The following is a 14073-nucleotide window of genomic DNA, read 5'->3' as shown; positions in this document are numbered from 1 at the left end:
CATTCAATATTGTGAATTGTAAAATAAAATAAAACGTCGAGCACTTTCGTAGTAACAGCTGTTTATAAGGCAAGTGCGGTGGCAGTGGCAATGAAGGGGACGGGAGGGGGGAGGGGGGCTAGCCGTTTTCTTTGGCACTTGACATTTAATTTTGCCGTTGTTCTGAGCGGTTCCACGTGAATCAATTGAGCTCCTTGCCGACCTTGTCCTTCCGTGTCTCGGGGCATGTGGTCCGGAATCCGTTAAAGGCTCTCGCTGTGCATTTTCGCTCGTGGGTCGTGCGTGGCGCAGCCGCACTTGTCCGCTGGCACTAGTAGCAGCAGGCGCCGTTTCGTCTATGCGGCGCAGCCAAATATCGTTTCAAAAGAGACGAAGCCGACGTCACGAGCAGGCGCACCTAATCCGGCGCCGAGACCATATCACGTGACCTGCCGGTTCCGCGCAGCGGCGCACGGAGCACATTCACGTGACACGATCGCAGCGCGGCATTTGGTTGGCGCTCTATCAATGTGCTTTGCGTTTCGCGCACTCGAAGTACCCTACTTCCCCGGCGGAGTAAGGTACTGGTTTCAAGTGGCTGACACAAAAAGGCGCCACAGTCCTATTCCGCAAGAACTGCGAACTCGTGAAGGGCTACCAGCCGTGAAGTCGAATTTAGTCAGAATGAACCTGAATGACTTCGTGAATTATGCGGAATTCATGATGTGATGGTGGATTCCGGTGAATTCGTGTTGACCGTGATGGTGAATAACTTCGTGACGTCATGGTGAATTCGGATGAATTCATGATGTGATGATGGATTCTGGTCAATTCGTGTTGACTGTGATGGTGAATAACTTCGTGACGTGATGATGAATTCGGATGAATTCATGATGTTATTGTGAATTTGGATGAATTCATGATGGTGATGGTGAATTCGGATGAATTCGTGATGTGATGGTGAATTCCGATGAATTCATGATGTGATGGTGAATTCCGACGAATTCACGATGGTGAATTCCGATGAATTCGTGGTGATAGTGAATGACTTCAGGAATTGGTGATGTGATGGTGAATGACTCCGTGAATTTCAAGGCGGCGGTGATGTGATGGGGATGAATTGTAGGCGCGGTTGAACGCCGTGATGTAAAGGGGATGAATTCTCGGCGGAGTTTGAAAGCCGTGATGTGAAGGGGATGAAGTTTTGGCGCGGTTGAACGCCGGGATGTGAAGGGCCGTGACTTTGGGAGGTCGGAGTACCTTGTGACGTGAATGCGAATGAATTCGGAGGCGTGATTTTGTTCGTGATGTGATGGTGAATGAAGGGGCTCTAAAATGCCGACCTATGCCCTGACGTGCATCACGTAGTAGCGGTACAGAAACACATTGCGGTACAATGCTCACCCAGACCAAAATGAGCAAGGGTGGGGATCAAGCTCAGGATCCCCGGTTTCCCAGTTGAAGCGTTCGCTCCATGCACTCCCAGCTACGGTGCACTAACACACTTGGCCGCTAGACCACCTTCCTAGAGTTCATGTTGGCTACCACCGCAGGAAGAGAAGCAGAGCCCCTCTTTCAAATGCCTGGCTTCTAGCACGCGTCCGTTCACTTTCGCCATGCCTTGGCTGCATATGCACACTTGAGGCTTACGAGACGCCAAAGCGAAGGTAGGACGTTTGCGCTGAAGGCGGAGTAACTACAACCTCTCCCCTGCTGTTCACATCCTGTCACTGACCATTGGCAACGAGATGTTTCAGTGGCTCCACTCTTAATGTTCCTATTTGTGACGTCATGACTAGAATTATCAATTGCCAGCGACAGTTTTGATGGTGCATGTAAAAAGAATGGCGTAAGCAAGTAAAGTTGACAATCCGAAATCGCTCTTATTTCATTAATGAGATTCATCATTAAAAGATGCCATAATTCGCATTTAGCCAATCGTGGAAGGCTGACCCCAGCTATGCTTTTGGTCGCACGCATTGCCAATAAGTAGTATATACTGGTGGCCATATATATTATACTAGTGGCCATCGTTGAGTTGGTTGCTGCCAAGTGTGAGCTTACTACGAGCTACCACGAAGCTTCTGCAACGTGCAGTTCACGCCACCACGATCGTGGGTCTAAGTACTTAGAAGATGAGTGGGGTATCGTTCGGAGCATGCCCCATGAATGCTGAGCTCAAGTACGGTGTCCAGCGAATACCACCAACCACGCGTGCAAATGTAAAAATAAAAATCGTCAACACTCGCTTGTGATGTAAAAATTCACTTCATTGCGGTATGTACATAAACAAAACAGCAGTCTCTTCTTCCTCATTTCCACAGCCCTCACGAAGACGTCCCTCAGTTGCTGGACTTCATCTGCTCCAGCTGCTTCTTGTACTGCTCGGCCTCGTGGGCCTTCTGCTGCAGCTGCACCTTGTACTGCTCCGCCTGCTTCCTCAAGGCCTCCAGTTCCCGCTGAAGTTTGTTCCTCTCCTGGTCCCCTTCTGTCTCCACCTTCACCTGGAGCCCAACACGGGCACTCAATTAAGGCCCTCTCGCAACCTCACGTTTCTTTCTGACCGAGTTCTTGCAATCTTTTATGGCAAGAGAACATGCTGGTGTTATCCATGAAGTGGCTCCGGAACTGCATTTCACTAGAACCGAAGGTTTTACTGTATTTGAAAGATCAAATTTACATAGTATCTATGCAAAAGGGTGGTTCATAACATCGTCAAAAATGCTTCCAGCCAATAAACGATGAATGTTGCGAAAAAAGAAAATGAAGTATACGCAAACTGCAAACGTTCCACGGCTACCCAAGAGATGGCGCAGCGTCTTCTCTCGTTGTAAGAGATCGCGAGATCCTCGGCTGTAAGATGTCACAACTGCGCAAACGAGCCTTTACTCGACAGGCTCAACCCACTCCTCTCTCACGCACGCTCCGAGACGACAGAATTGTCGGTCGTCGCACGAAACAGATAGTGGGCTTTCAGACAGGGTTCCCGAGATTTCAACGAACGGCGAGACAGAGATCGCATGCTGATTCGAAAACGCAGCCTGTGCAGAGAGCCCGAGAGCAATGTTCATGCGCGAAGAACCCTGGCGCAGATCCTATTTTAATCAATGCCTCGTCGTTCGGAAGGCTGCATCCATGAATCCTCCGCAATTGGCTACCCGTGGGAGTGGCAGAAAAATGCATGCGGGGCCATTTCGCTCCCAATGTTTGAGGTAATCTGGTAGCCAAAAAGCAATGGTACGTTGCGAGCATTAGGCACCGGACCGAACGGATTGTCCGCCGTGTAATGGCAACTGGGTTTGCATTGCTGCTGTGCCCGGCGCCCTCCATTTTGCAGCCAAACCGCCCACTCGTCCCTCGTTGCTCCTACGCCGCTTCGGTGGTACGCAAAGCCCGCAAGCGAGAGCTTTCGTAGTATGCGTAGTCAACATTGCTGCTGCTGAACACCAACTGAAGCGAGTCCCCGCTCGAAGAGCAGTTCACATGCCGCACTACATTCTAAACTCTCACATTCGAACACGAAAGCTCTAAGAGATGCCCCCCTAAATCCTACGCATTTACAGCAGACTCATTAATTCAAAATCTAGGAAGCCACTAATTTTGTTTGAATTATCAGAAATTTATTTAAATATTATGCAAAATAAAATTATGATTTACCCTACGAATGGCTGCACATACAAAGCAGATATTTGATGATTTTCTCTGCATAGTCCTACTGATCATAAGCAGGTATGCCACACAAGAAACATTTGTGAAATGTGTGACATAAGTTTATTTATCCCTCAAAAATGTTCTTTATCGTGGACTGTTTAAACAGCAGATGATTACTCAAAACAAGATAAGTTTGTTCATCAGGCCAAGAAGTTGTCTCATGTTGAGTATTAAGCAAGGCACGTACGAGCGATGAAAACGGGCGCTGCGCGGCAGTTTCCACAGCAACTTGCATGGATGCTGCAACGTGGACCTATGACATGCTGCCACGCCACAGCGTCCGCGCAAGTTGCTACGGTAATTTCTGCGTGGTGCCGTTTTCATAGCTCATGTGTGCCCTACTTGAGCCCCGTTAGGTGCGCTTCTCAGTGAGCACCGGACCACTGCAGAGAAGCAACACCCGCGAATGCAAGCTCTGCGCATGTTGCTTCTCTGCAGTGCACCAGTGCTCAGAAAGAAGCGCACAGAACGGGGTTGCTAGAAAACAAAAAGTAAGAATTACATAAAAACGCCGTTCGAGTTAAGCGGCTTGTGGATACATTAAGAACATAGCAGGACAACCAACATTTTGGAATCTGTTTGAATTAAGCGGAAGTAGAAATGATCCGAGTTTGAATTATCGCAAGCCTAATGTAATATCTGCACCCCCGAAAAAGAGACGAAATGGCGGTGTACCTGAGCATCTGGCGACGCTGGCACTGCCAGACGTCCATTGACTTTCTCGGAAATGGACACCTTCCTGGGTCGCTTGGCAGCGGGCTCCACAGGTGTCTTAATGATCATGTGTGATGTTGTTCCATCTGTCGCCAGAGAAAAAAAAACCCTGCCTCAGCACGGCCAGCGAAGCCGGTCGGAACAACCGACAAAGGCACCTCGATGCAAATTACCTGCGCCTTTGAGCGCGGTGCTCGACAGAACCATGAAGGGGGCCTGTCCCCCTCCGCTCGACACTATGGACGGGATCTGCGACTGGTCCGTCACGATGGCAATCACCTTCTGCGAAAACGCAAGTCGTTCGACCCTCAATTAGGATTTTAGAATGCCAATACTGCAGCACCAAAACTGGCAATCACTCCTTTGTAGCTAAATAAGGTACACATCTAGGTGCTGTTATCTCTCATTATCATTAAATAAAGACATAGTATCTTATTTTCCACTCGTGTAAATTGAGGAACTTCAATTATGGCCCTTTTTTAACAGTCGGTCACAACGAATATTGCCCGAAACCAAGGAAAATACTAAATGCACGGGTCATGGATGAATATTCTAAGAAAGAATTAATGCTCGTATTAATAAAACAAAAAAAAAAGAATACAAACCTCTCATGAATCTTAGCAATGAAGGGAACTTCAGAAAAGTATACTTAATGAGTGACCATCATTCACTACCTTTGTTGAACATCTGGTTCAGCAGACGCAAGTGCTACATTCAGTACAAGTGTGGGAAAATTAACCTCCATCCCCACATTTTGATTTCCATTTTATTGCGTAGAAAAAAAAAAAACGACCTTGAATCGGTCAGAGAGTCTGCGTTCCAACAAGCTGTATCTCTAGTGTGCCATGGTAAAAGTGGTGAGTTACGCCCGACAGCCTTTCTTGACTGCATTTGTGAACGAGATATAAAAAAAAAACAGCAGTCTGACACCATAGACCCATGTTCCAGGAAAAAAAAGAAAACACCATCTACCCCTCCCGCCTTGCCTTGCTCTGCTATGCTCGGGGTAAATAGATTATAATATCATGCTCGAGCTCACTCAAGCTATGTCAGAACTGCCAGGGGCTCGCTTCAGCACAAGGTTACCACATCGCGGGAAGTCTGAAACAGCGTGCCACCGCCAACGTTGAAACATGTTACAGCGCGTCTGGGTTTGGCTAGCACTGCCGTGCTTACTCCAGCAGACGGTATTTTGAAAATGCGATCAGCCGCTGCTGGGTTCAGACTCAGCATTCGCATTGTGCAATTAACTGCGAACTTTAATCTGCGTCGTCTACAGAACGAAGAACAGAAAACAATTTTTTCTTGCGCATACACTTGCATCCATACAGCAGACGCCTTAATGCCACGGTGACAACAAACATGGCAGAGAGATTTTATAGTGCTGAAAGACACGGCACTGTGGTGGGATTTGGTGTGTGCTCAGACTCTTTTGTCATGCTTCTCTAGTGGGCAGAACGGGAACAAAAAGAGTTCCAAATCAAAACTTAAAGGGACAGTGCGACGGTTTTCGGACTTTGGCCAATTAACTGCAGATACTAATCTGTGTCATCTATAAAACAAAGAACAAGAAACTATTCTTTTTTTTGTTGTGCGTACTAGTTTCGAGCCTAAAAAATAGAAGAAATCAAAGATCGGAGAACCCCTCAGCTGTCCTTTCGAGCGACATCGCTGGGAGTCCCATCCGGTTTCTCATTGAATTCCATTTTCGGATCCCCCAGCCGCTCTTTCCGCAACTGTTGACTATTCGAGCATTGCCGAAGGTCAAGGCGAGCGATCGAGACAGTTTGGGGCTGACTGTGAGTCTAGCAGCAAGGGAAGACTGGTTTTGCTGACTTCTGCACACCCCCGTCAGTAACCGCCAGACGCAGCTGCAGATTGGCAAATGATGCGTTTGAACGCAGACTATGCTTTATGGGTTGTATTCAACGAGAAAATTTTTACGAATAAGTGTCATGTGTGCTACCCAGTTTGCCCACGTCAGTAGCTAGAACCGAGGGGATGGAGTCAATAAAGGGGCTGCATCTGCAGAGGCCTACCTGGTTCCCAGCACCAGACATGTTTGCAAGTGAGACCTGACTGCTCCCAGTGGGCTCGCTGGACACAGCCTGCTGGTCCTTGACCCAGTTGAGGGCCAGCTTGCCTGCATCTGCACAGGTCACCAGAAGGCAGAAAAAAATTGATGGGGCGTAAGGTGTACTTCAAGGGTGCAGAAAAGGCAAGCTAGATAATGCTGCAGACTTCGTAACAACCACCCTTGTGTAAGTAACACCTTTAATAAAATTTACCCTTGGTTAAACATCCCGAAAATCAAAAAGCATCGAGGACAAGTGGTAGAACAAAGCGCTTGCCCTGTCTTGTTCTACCACTTGTTCTTTGCACTTTTTGATTTTCGTAACACCTTTAGCCCTGGGCAAACATTAAAGGGACACTGACACCCCCCAAAATTTTTTTTTCATATTTTGCCAGGCGCTTCATTATGGTGTCGGAGGACTACCCAATTAATATTTTGCAACAGCGTAGCGTATTTTTTTAATAAAGCCAAAAGACGCAACTGCTCGAAACCGAAACCGAAACCCGACGGAGGTCGGAGAAGTGGAGAGAAGAGAGTGGAGTGGCGGAAGTCACGTGGCTACACCCGACCGTGCGTTTTTTTTTTTTTTCCTCCTTTTTGGTAGCAGACGACAGGACATGCGGCGTGCGATGCGGCGTGCGGGAACTGTTCGCCGTGAGTTATGTTTGTTCCGCTCGTTGTTCTGTACTCCAAGATGAGCTGTTTTGTACATTGAGAAGTTGGAGATGAGTAGCGAATGACCGTGGTGAATTTCCATGATCGGCTCCGAAAAGAGTACACCCAAGATTTTGCGTGAAGAGCTGGCTCACATGTCCTGCGTCCGAAAAAAAAGGGGCATTGTGCGACGGCGTTTCCGAAAGATCAACGGGATCGGGACCAATGGCTGGCTGCAATTCCTGTAAAACATATACGGACACCTCGGAAAGCGGACGTTACCTGATTTATATGCTCCTTGCATTTTGTGGAAAGTGATTACATTGAGTTCGCAGGTGTCAAAAAGGAAATCCCATACCATTTAATTCATCGAAGTGTCGTCCATAACATGTGTTTGTTATTTTTTTGTTTGTTTCTTCAGTGATAATTGTAAAAAGAAAGATATGTAAACATCAAAAAATTAAAAAAAAAAGTTTTACGGGGGATCGAACCCGGTTCTACCGCGTGTGAAGCGGACGTCTTTCCTACTGAGCTACTGGGGCAACTCTGCACTGCGGTATCTCTTTTCTTAGTAATAATTCAGCCGGTAAACTGTAAGTTGGAAAGTTAGCTGCCGATTTTCCTCTAGCAAAAGCACTCCCGGGTCGAAGTCGGGAAGCACAACGCATTGGCGACATTCGCACCTTGTAAAGAAATCGTACGCGTGCATAATCAACTCGAAGTACACACTTCGTGTTTGACGTTTGCGCGAGCGATGTCTTCAGCCACGAGAAGAGAGCGACGGCTCGGCAACGTCTTCGTGCAAATCGGCTTGGTGGTCGGGCGTGTCGTACGGGATGAATACCAATTCTTTTGATCAGTCCCAAATTTCTCTTTTAAAGGTAGACAGAATTCGCCGGTACCGCGAACGACAGTTCTGAAATAGAGGTCCCACGCCCGTCGTCCGCTGCCACCGCCGTCCCCGCGAGTCCCACGATACGCGAAAAGACGAACGCACAGAATGCTTCCGGTTGTCTGTGGAACTTTTTTTTCAATCAACGTATTTGCAGCTTTTTAGAAGCCACAAAAAATGGGTTTTATATTTTTTTTCTATTTTTAATATTGAGTGTGTGCTTTCAGTGACCCACGACTTTGATTAAATTTGGTGGTCGCATCGATACCTTAGAAAACGGCCCGTGACCGCGGAAAAGAGAGTGAGCGAGACTCGAACCGGCCAGTTCTTGATCGGCGGTTTTCGGGCGGAAAAAAACCGAATTTCGAGCCGCAAATTCTGTTCTGGATAGTTGAGCTCTCATATGTCACGTACAACTAAAAACCTCGGCGAGCATAAATACCCTGTCAGTGTCCCTTTAAGGATGGTTACTTTCTCAAATAACATTAAATTACTTTTCTTCTCAAGTAACCAAATTGAATACATTTTTTTCGAATAACGTAAACTAGACTGGTCCATAGCCAAGTCCTGTTTCTTCCCTACCAATGTTGGCAGCGTGACATTCTTACCTGTGAGAGATATTGTCTGGCCACCTTCCAGGGCTGACGCCACAATCGTGGAGTTGTCGGCGGGAAGCATTGTGATGCCGTGTGTCTCCAGCCACTGAACCGCCTCCGTCGAGGATAAGGCTGTACCAGAGAGGTGACCAAGACGTGTTAAAGAGACACCGAAGACAGCTACCCAGAAAACATAAAACAATGACGTCCTTCACTTTTGAGAGGGTTAGAAGTGCCACTAGATAGTTCCTAATATTTTCAGATACATACTTATTTTTGAAAGCATGGCATGCAAAGACTAGTAGAAGGCATCGAAACCAAAACCAGAAACCCCTAATTGGAGTATGTGAGAGATCTGTCAGCAAGTAAAGTGACAAATACTATATTCAGGTCCACCATAATGGAAAGTGCCATCAGTACAATCAGTTCAAAAACTGGGTGAATTAAAAACTAGACTGCATTGCTTGGAATACTTCTCATATGAGATTCAACCATAAAAGAGAACTACAAAATTTACTTCGCTACTTTTTTTAAGAATGACGTCTATGTAGTCGCACACAATTTAAACGTCCCAATGTACAAGATGCACGCTGCAAACAGATGTTCACAACTGTGGTACACTCACCACTACATTAAAATAAACTTTGATTCTTTACGATTATTTTTTCTTGGGTAGTTGTTGCGATTCATGCACGCCGTGAACTACCGCATATCCCCGACTCATTGAACACCGCAAGATATTCAAAAAGCTGGCATAGGACCAGCTCTTTGAATATCTTGCGGAATCTTGGTCATTTGTGAAAAATGCTGACTATAAAGTCAACATTTCCTACATATGATGCCATTAGTCATTTGTGGCTTCCCCAGTATGCCATAAAAGAAAAAATGAGGATCAAAAAGCAGCAACTAACAATCAACATACAGCACACAGGTTGCTCAGACAACCTAACTTGCATATCTTGAGCATGCTAAGTTGACACAATGCTTGAGAAATATTTATAAAAGCTAGCTTTACACTCAAGATATTGAAAGGGTAAGCAGTTTGTGTTTTTGCAGGTACGGACACACGGGTAGCCAATAATGCAAAATTATTCAGTTTCACTGCTGACTTTCACAATATTATTACACATAAAATCTCCAAAGATAAAGATGAAAGCTCAAGCTCGTAAAAGGTACCATCTGAAAAAGTGTTTTGCCCAGAAGGCGCAAAGCACAGAACAAGAAAGCACAAAGCAAGGACGGCGAAAAATAAATGTCGGGTAAAAGAGGGAAAGGGCAACTCTATGACAGGTCTGAGAACAAGGGCTTGACAGGAAATAAAAGTTACATAACAGGAAGGAACAAAAGGTGCTCTGTGCTTCGGAAAAGAATGCGGTCACAGCACAGCAATGGGCATGCGGACCAAAACGCGTCCTTGTTCTGGGCATCTCGAGGCACCCGGAGACTAGCGGGGACTGGCTAGCCGGTGGGGCTGCACCGGGCCTTGCATGCGCAACTCATGCAAGAGAGAGAGTGCCTTCTCACTTGCGTTGGGAGCGGTGGCCTCTGCAAGTGCTGCCAAGGTGGCCAGGACAGACGTGCTTCCTTGGTCACCACTCACTGGCGAGAGAAGAAGAGACCGGTCATTCTCGACTAGACCACAGAAGAGCCTTCGGTCAGAGGCCCAGAGTATGGGCGGGCTTTGTGGCCCTTCCTCGGAAAGAAGTTGCACTGATATCACCCGATCCATTGCTGTGGCGTGCACGCAACAAATACAAAGTATCCCTTCAAAATATGTAAAGGCGTTTTGTTTTTTCTTTTTTATTGCGAAAATAAATTATGCGTCGCCAAATGCTCATTTTCTGCCCAAATATAGTGCTTGCAGTTTGAGCCGGATGCCAAAGTTTTGAGAACTATTTCCCTATTCAAAAGTTATAAGTGATTTTCTGAAATTTACAATGAGAAAGTGTCAGTCGATGGAGCCCTCGAATACATAAAACTGAAGGGTGGCAATTATTAGGAAAAAGCCCCATTTTCCACCGAAATTTTCAGAATATCACTTATAACTTTTTAATAAGATAATGGTTTGTTTTGTAACTTATGGTAAGGACTGCTACTACTGTGTTTCGGTCGAGGCCGACTGCATGGCTTTTGGCCCGTAGAACATTCGCAACTCGATCAGACGAGAATGTTCTCGAGCTTACGAGAACACCAAGTGGAAAGAATAAATAAAAGAACATTACACTGACTGGAATAAACATAGACCTTCCGTGCGACAGTCCAGCGTGGTTACCATTCGGCCACACACAAGCCCGCTCAACGACGTGCGTAGCAATCTGCACTTTATGTCAATACTCCACGCAACTGACAGTCTAAAAAAAAGAAACATTACCGAAAGCAATATGCGGCGTAGGTTTTGAGTTTCCCACAGGTTGCCTCTCCTTTCTGCCGAATGTTCCAATTTTCTTAAAATCTAAATGAGTTCTGGCATATATTAGGACAGTCCACCTGGTCCATGGTGCCTCCTAATGCTGGAGACCCCCAGCAAAACCTCCAACACAAGTTAACACCCGGGTGTGAACTTGTGCGTGTTCGACATACCTTTCTGCTAGAAACATGACTAAGGCTGCATGGGGGGGGGGGGGGGGGGGGGGGGGGGAGATTGTCGGCCGAGCATGTACACCACACCGCAGCTCGGAGCCCGTGAAGTGAAAGCTGCAGAAACCTGGGATCAACCCCACTTCTGCTCGTTTCAATCTGGACGAGCATTGTAACAGCGTGCAGTCACACATCACTAGTACGTGACGCGAGCTGAAGACCCCAGGCTAGCGGTGGCACCGCACTGTCTAAATTTCTCATCTACATCGGATACATTGACCGAGGGTGATTAATTTCCTGCCGTAATGGCGATTTTCATTCCATGTTTCTTAACCTGGATTCGCAACTTCGTCTTTAGATCACCAGGTGCTGCAAATATCTCACTTGCCGTAGAAAGCTGGCGAGCGAACCTGCCGCTACGGCTTTCAGTTCTAGCCACTAGATGCCATCTATATCGCAGAGGCCGCCAAAAAGCAAACGCATGGCAGAATATGCGTAAGGGACTTTAACAGCTTTGAAAGGTGGTTTACCCACACGAATGTTGGCACGGAAAAAGAGCCCTCAAAGCCGCTCACGCATGCTTAAAAGTTTAGCTGAATTCGTCATGTTGGAGCGTGCTGGTAAGTTATGATAAAAGGAAAGAAACATGAAGGATGAAAGCAGCATAAACTTTGTTATTTATGTCGCTTTCCTTTTACCCTGTTTGGCTGGAGTTTGCCAGAATGTTTCAAGGAGCCCTGCCAAAACACTGCCCCACAGAGTCAAAGATGGGCACCTTCTTCGGTGGAGATGCCGGTGGGTGTGGCTGTCGTGGCCTTGGCAATGGTGGGCGGCCGCTTGGTCACCCTGGTCGGCACGTAGACGCCGCGCGTCGTGCCGGCCTTGCCCTGCAGCGTGCTGGGACTGCTGGCCGCCCCTGCGGTGGTTGCGGTGGCCGCCTTCACCACCCTCTGCACCGTGGCCATAGTGGAGACGGGCACCTGGACACACCGGCAGGCAGGGTGCAGTCTTTGTCAAAAGCTGGTTGCCAAGCTCGCCTCGATAACAACCACGACCTAAAAATTGGCCCCCCGGTTTTCTCGGAACGACGTCATAGAAGTGTCATGCTGTCGCCGCCCAGGATCCTGGCAGCTTTGCAGCAGTGGTGGGGTATGTGGCAGACGACCGTTCAGCTACAGGTCACTCCCCAGCTCGACGATCGATGGCAGCTTTGGCAACCGGGAGTCAAGACGCCCTAACGACGGCAACACTCGCGCTTGCTCATGTACTTCTACAACCAAACACCAGGATCTCGACATCCGACAGCATGACACTCCGGCTTTTACGACATCAATTTTTGCCGCATTGGGAACACTTTCGATGCATGGGTGGAAGGGAACGCTAAACACAACATTACTGGGATGAGGCGAGTAAAGTAATAAAAAATAAAGGGACCTCAGTCAGGTTCTGTATTAGCATTGGGAGGGGAGTGTTGAGATGCGGGAAAAGGGGGTAAATGTCCATGCATACTATTAATCACCCTAATAGGGGAGAGGGGGGAGGGAGAAAGGGGGTGGGGGGTGGGTGACGGGTGCAATAGGAGTGTGAGGAGAAGACATGCAGGAGTCACAGGCGCTTGGCAAGCTCCGTCTGGTGGAGAAACTCTAGCACGGCACGGAAAATGCTCCATGCTTGCCGCCGGCTACCAGTGGGGAAAAGGAATTGCCTTGTAACAGCCTTAATCCAATTTAAAATAAATAAAAAGGTAATAACAAAAACAAAACAATTTACTTTTCAAATGCCATCTTAAAAAAGAAAAATTATATTTAGCTCGCCAGAGCTTAGGAATTGGGCCCGGATCAGCGGCTTTAGCTGAATAAACTCGCCCAATCCACCCCAATGTTTTCGATAGTCGTGTGATATGCAATGTTCTTCTTTTCATTTTTGTTTTCTTCTATATTGTTTCTTGTTGGAGGGTTCATGCGCTGTATGGGCTAAGTGGAGTTGATAGAATACTTGAATACTTGTAAGCATACCTTGGCAGACATCACTCATGAGGGCACACACTCACCCTCATCTTTACAGGTGAGGTGAGGGTGAGCGAGTTTCTGAACGAGGAAAATTCATGAGTGTGGGGGTGAGTGAGGGCCGTGAGGACCGTGAGTGTGTGAGGGCCGTGAGTGTGTGAGGGGTGTGAGGGCCATGAGTGCGTGAGGGGTGTGAGGGCGGTGAGTGGCGTGAGGGCCATGAGTGCATGAGGGGTGTGAGGGCCATGAGGGCGGTGAGTGCGTGAGGGGTGCGAGGGCCGTGAGGAGCATGAGGGCGGCGAGTGTGTGAGTGGCATGAGTGCGTGAGGGCCGTGAGGGCGGTAAGTGTGTGAAGGGCGGTAAGTGCGTGAGGCTCCCTTCAGACGAAGCAACTTTCTCAGCAATCGATGCCGGCGGGCTGTTCCCTAGCTTTCCTTAAATCGACACGAATCGCCGAGATTGGGTCCTGCTCGAAACAAGTGAGCAACTCGAAGCGATTCGAAAACATTTGAAACGGGTGCATCCAGTCAGGGACGCAATATTTTCACGTGATACCTCGTGCCGGTGATGATGACAACAAAAGACTTGGTTCTGGTTTGAAATTGATCGTTTTTGGAAATAAACTGTTTCAGAAAGGTGCATTAGTGATGCCAATAAACCTAACAAATACGTATTGAACTTTTCCACCGCCAAATAAAGTCAACCAGTTTTCCTTTTTTTTAAATTTTCACGCAAGAGCACAAAAGTCAAACTTCAGTCGAACCTTTGTCAAACATCATGTTGAAAGTTAGAAAAAGTTGAACTTGGTTGAACTCAAACCTGGGCAGGTTCGCAACATCCCTAGTTTTGACTGCGCGGGAGTGGCAGAAG

The 14073-nt window shown here is 47.4% G+C and overlaps 1 protein-coding gene across 5 annotated transcripts in view; it reads right to left on the bottom strand.

Annotated features, from left to right (window-relative positions):
* Positions 1-2228: 2228 nt before the first annotated feature.
* The window catches only part of LOC8034933 (GA-binding protein subunit beta-1), a 35975-nt gene continuing 24130 nt past the window's right edge, over positions 2229-14073 (bottom strand). For 3 of the 5 annotated variants that reach the window (XM_029978662.4, XM_029978666.4, XM_029978663.4), the window contains 7 exons: positions 11973-12177; positions 10145-10219; positions 8633-8752; positions 6444-6553; positions 4578-4686; positions 4366-4490; positions 2229-2483 (listed from right to left, as the gene is read on the bottom strand). In XM_029978662.4, the coding sequence (XP_029834522.2) occupies positions 2322-2483; positions 4366-4490; positions 4578-4686; positions 6444-6553; positions 8633-8752; positions 10145-10219; positions 11973-12177 (906 nt within the window). In that variant the 3' untranslated portion in view covers positions 2229-2321. The remainder of the gene's footprint in view (positions 2484-4365; positions 4491-4577; positions 4687-6443; positions 6554-8632; positions 8753-10144; positions 10220-11972; positions 12178-14073) is intronic. The other 2 variants (XM_029978664.2, XM_029978665.4) reach the window with 2 other exon arrangements.

The sequence above is a fragment of the Ixodes scapularis genome, unplaced genomic scaffold (assembly GCF_016920785.2).
Source record: "Ixodes scapularis isolate PalLabHiFi unplaced genomic scaffold, ASM1692078v2 PGA_scaffold0__279_contigs__length_252992795, whole genome shotgun sequence".
Classification (NCBI taxonomy): domain Eukaryota; kingdom Metazoa; phylum Arthropoda; class Arachnida; order Ixodida; family Ixodidae; genus Ixodes; species Ixodes scapularis.
Note: the sequence above shows the minus strand (reverse complement) of the source record. Positions and strands in the feature narration are given on the sequence as shown.